The sequence below is a fragment of the Pygoscelis adeliae genome, unplaced genomic scaffold, assembly GCF_000699105.1.
Source record: "Pygoscelis adeliae isolate BGI_AS28 unplaced genomic scaffold, ASM69910v1 Scaffold718, whole genome shotgun sequence".
NCBI lineage: Eukaryota > Metazoa > Chordata > Aves > Sphenisciformes > Spheniscidae > Pygoscelis > Pygoscelis adeliae.
Genome location: NW_008825299.1, coordinates 355440 through 356435, shown reverse-complemented (window position 1 = coordinate 356435; position 996 = coordinate 355440). Strand labels below are relative to the sequence as shown.

The 996-nt window shown below is 65.6% G+C and overlaps 1 protein-coding gene across 1 annotated transcript in view; it reads left to right on the top strand.

Moving 5' to 3' along the window:
- FMNL1 (formin-like 1) overlaps positions 1-996 on the top strand; it is a 9584-nt gene that overhangs the window by 1146 nt on the left and 7442 nt on the right. Inside the window, exons 3-4 of the mRNA XM_009329976.1 lie at positions 99-182; positions 439-579. Coding sequence (XP_009328251.1) covers positions 99-182; positions 439-579 — 225 coding nt within the window. The remainder of the gene's footprint in view (positions 1-98; positions 183-438; positions 580-996) is intronic.

The window sequence follows — 996 nt, the reverse complement described above, 5'->3', positions numbered from 1 at the left end:
AGTAAGAGGGGGTTGAGCAACTCGAGTGCTTGGGGGGGGGGGAGAGAAGGGAGGATGAGGAGGGCTGGCGAAGTCCACTAACCCCCTGCACCCCCCAGCTGGGTCCAGGAGTTCCTCAACGAGGAGAACAAGGGGCTGGACGTGCTGCTGGAGTACCTCGCCTTCGCCCAGTGCTCCGTCGCGTACGTCCCCACCGGGTGTCCCTTCCCCAAGGCCGGGATCAGCCTCCCCTGGGACTCGGAGGGGCTGGGGGGGTCCCTGGGGATGCTCTTCCCCATCATCGGAGTGATGGAGCTAAGGATGCTCCATGGCTGGGGTTGAGCAGAGCATCCCCAACACCTCTGTGCCCACGTCCCCAGCCCTGGGGACCCCAGGGGGGTGCCTGCCCATATCGGGGTGCCACATCTCACCCGTCCCTGTGTCCCCATGGGCCTCCAGGTACGACATGGAGAGCACCGAGAATGGCAGCCCAGGCTCCGACAAGGGCAAGGTCCTGGACCGGTCGCTGGAGGACCTGAGCAAAAGCAACTCCTCATCCCCCACCCAGGGCTCCTCCAAAACACGGCACCTCACCGTCAGGTAACACGTGGTCCTGTGTCCCCCGTGTCCCCCATGTCCCCCCTGTCCCCGCGCTGTGTCCCCCCGCTCTCTGCCTCGCTGCACCCCTGGCCGTGCTGTGCTCAGAGAGGGGCGGGGAGACGCAGGCCTGGTCCTAAAAATGGGTCCCCAGTGCTGGTCTGGGGGGGGGACAAAGCCATGTCCCCATGTGTTGCACAAGGGATAGACCCTGCCGGGAGCTGGGCTGGATCAGTCCCCCGCAGCCCGGCGCCGCGACCGTTGTGGGATGCTCCGGGTTAAACCCGTGAATAAGCAAAAATTGGAGGTGCTTGAGATTTTGGGGGAGCAAATCGCACCTCCCTGGTTTAAAACCAGGGCAGAGGAACGGGCCTGCGCCCCCGCAGCCGGTCCCGGTGGCCGGTGGCTCTCGCCTGGGGG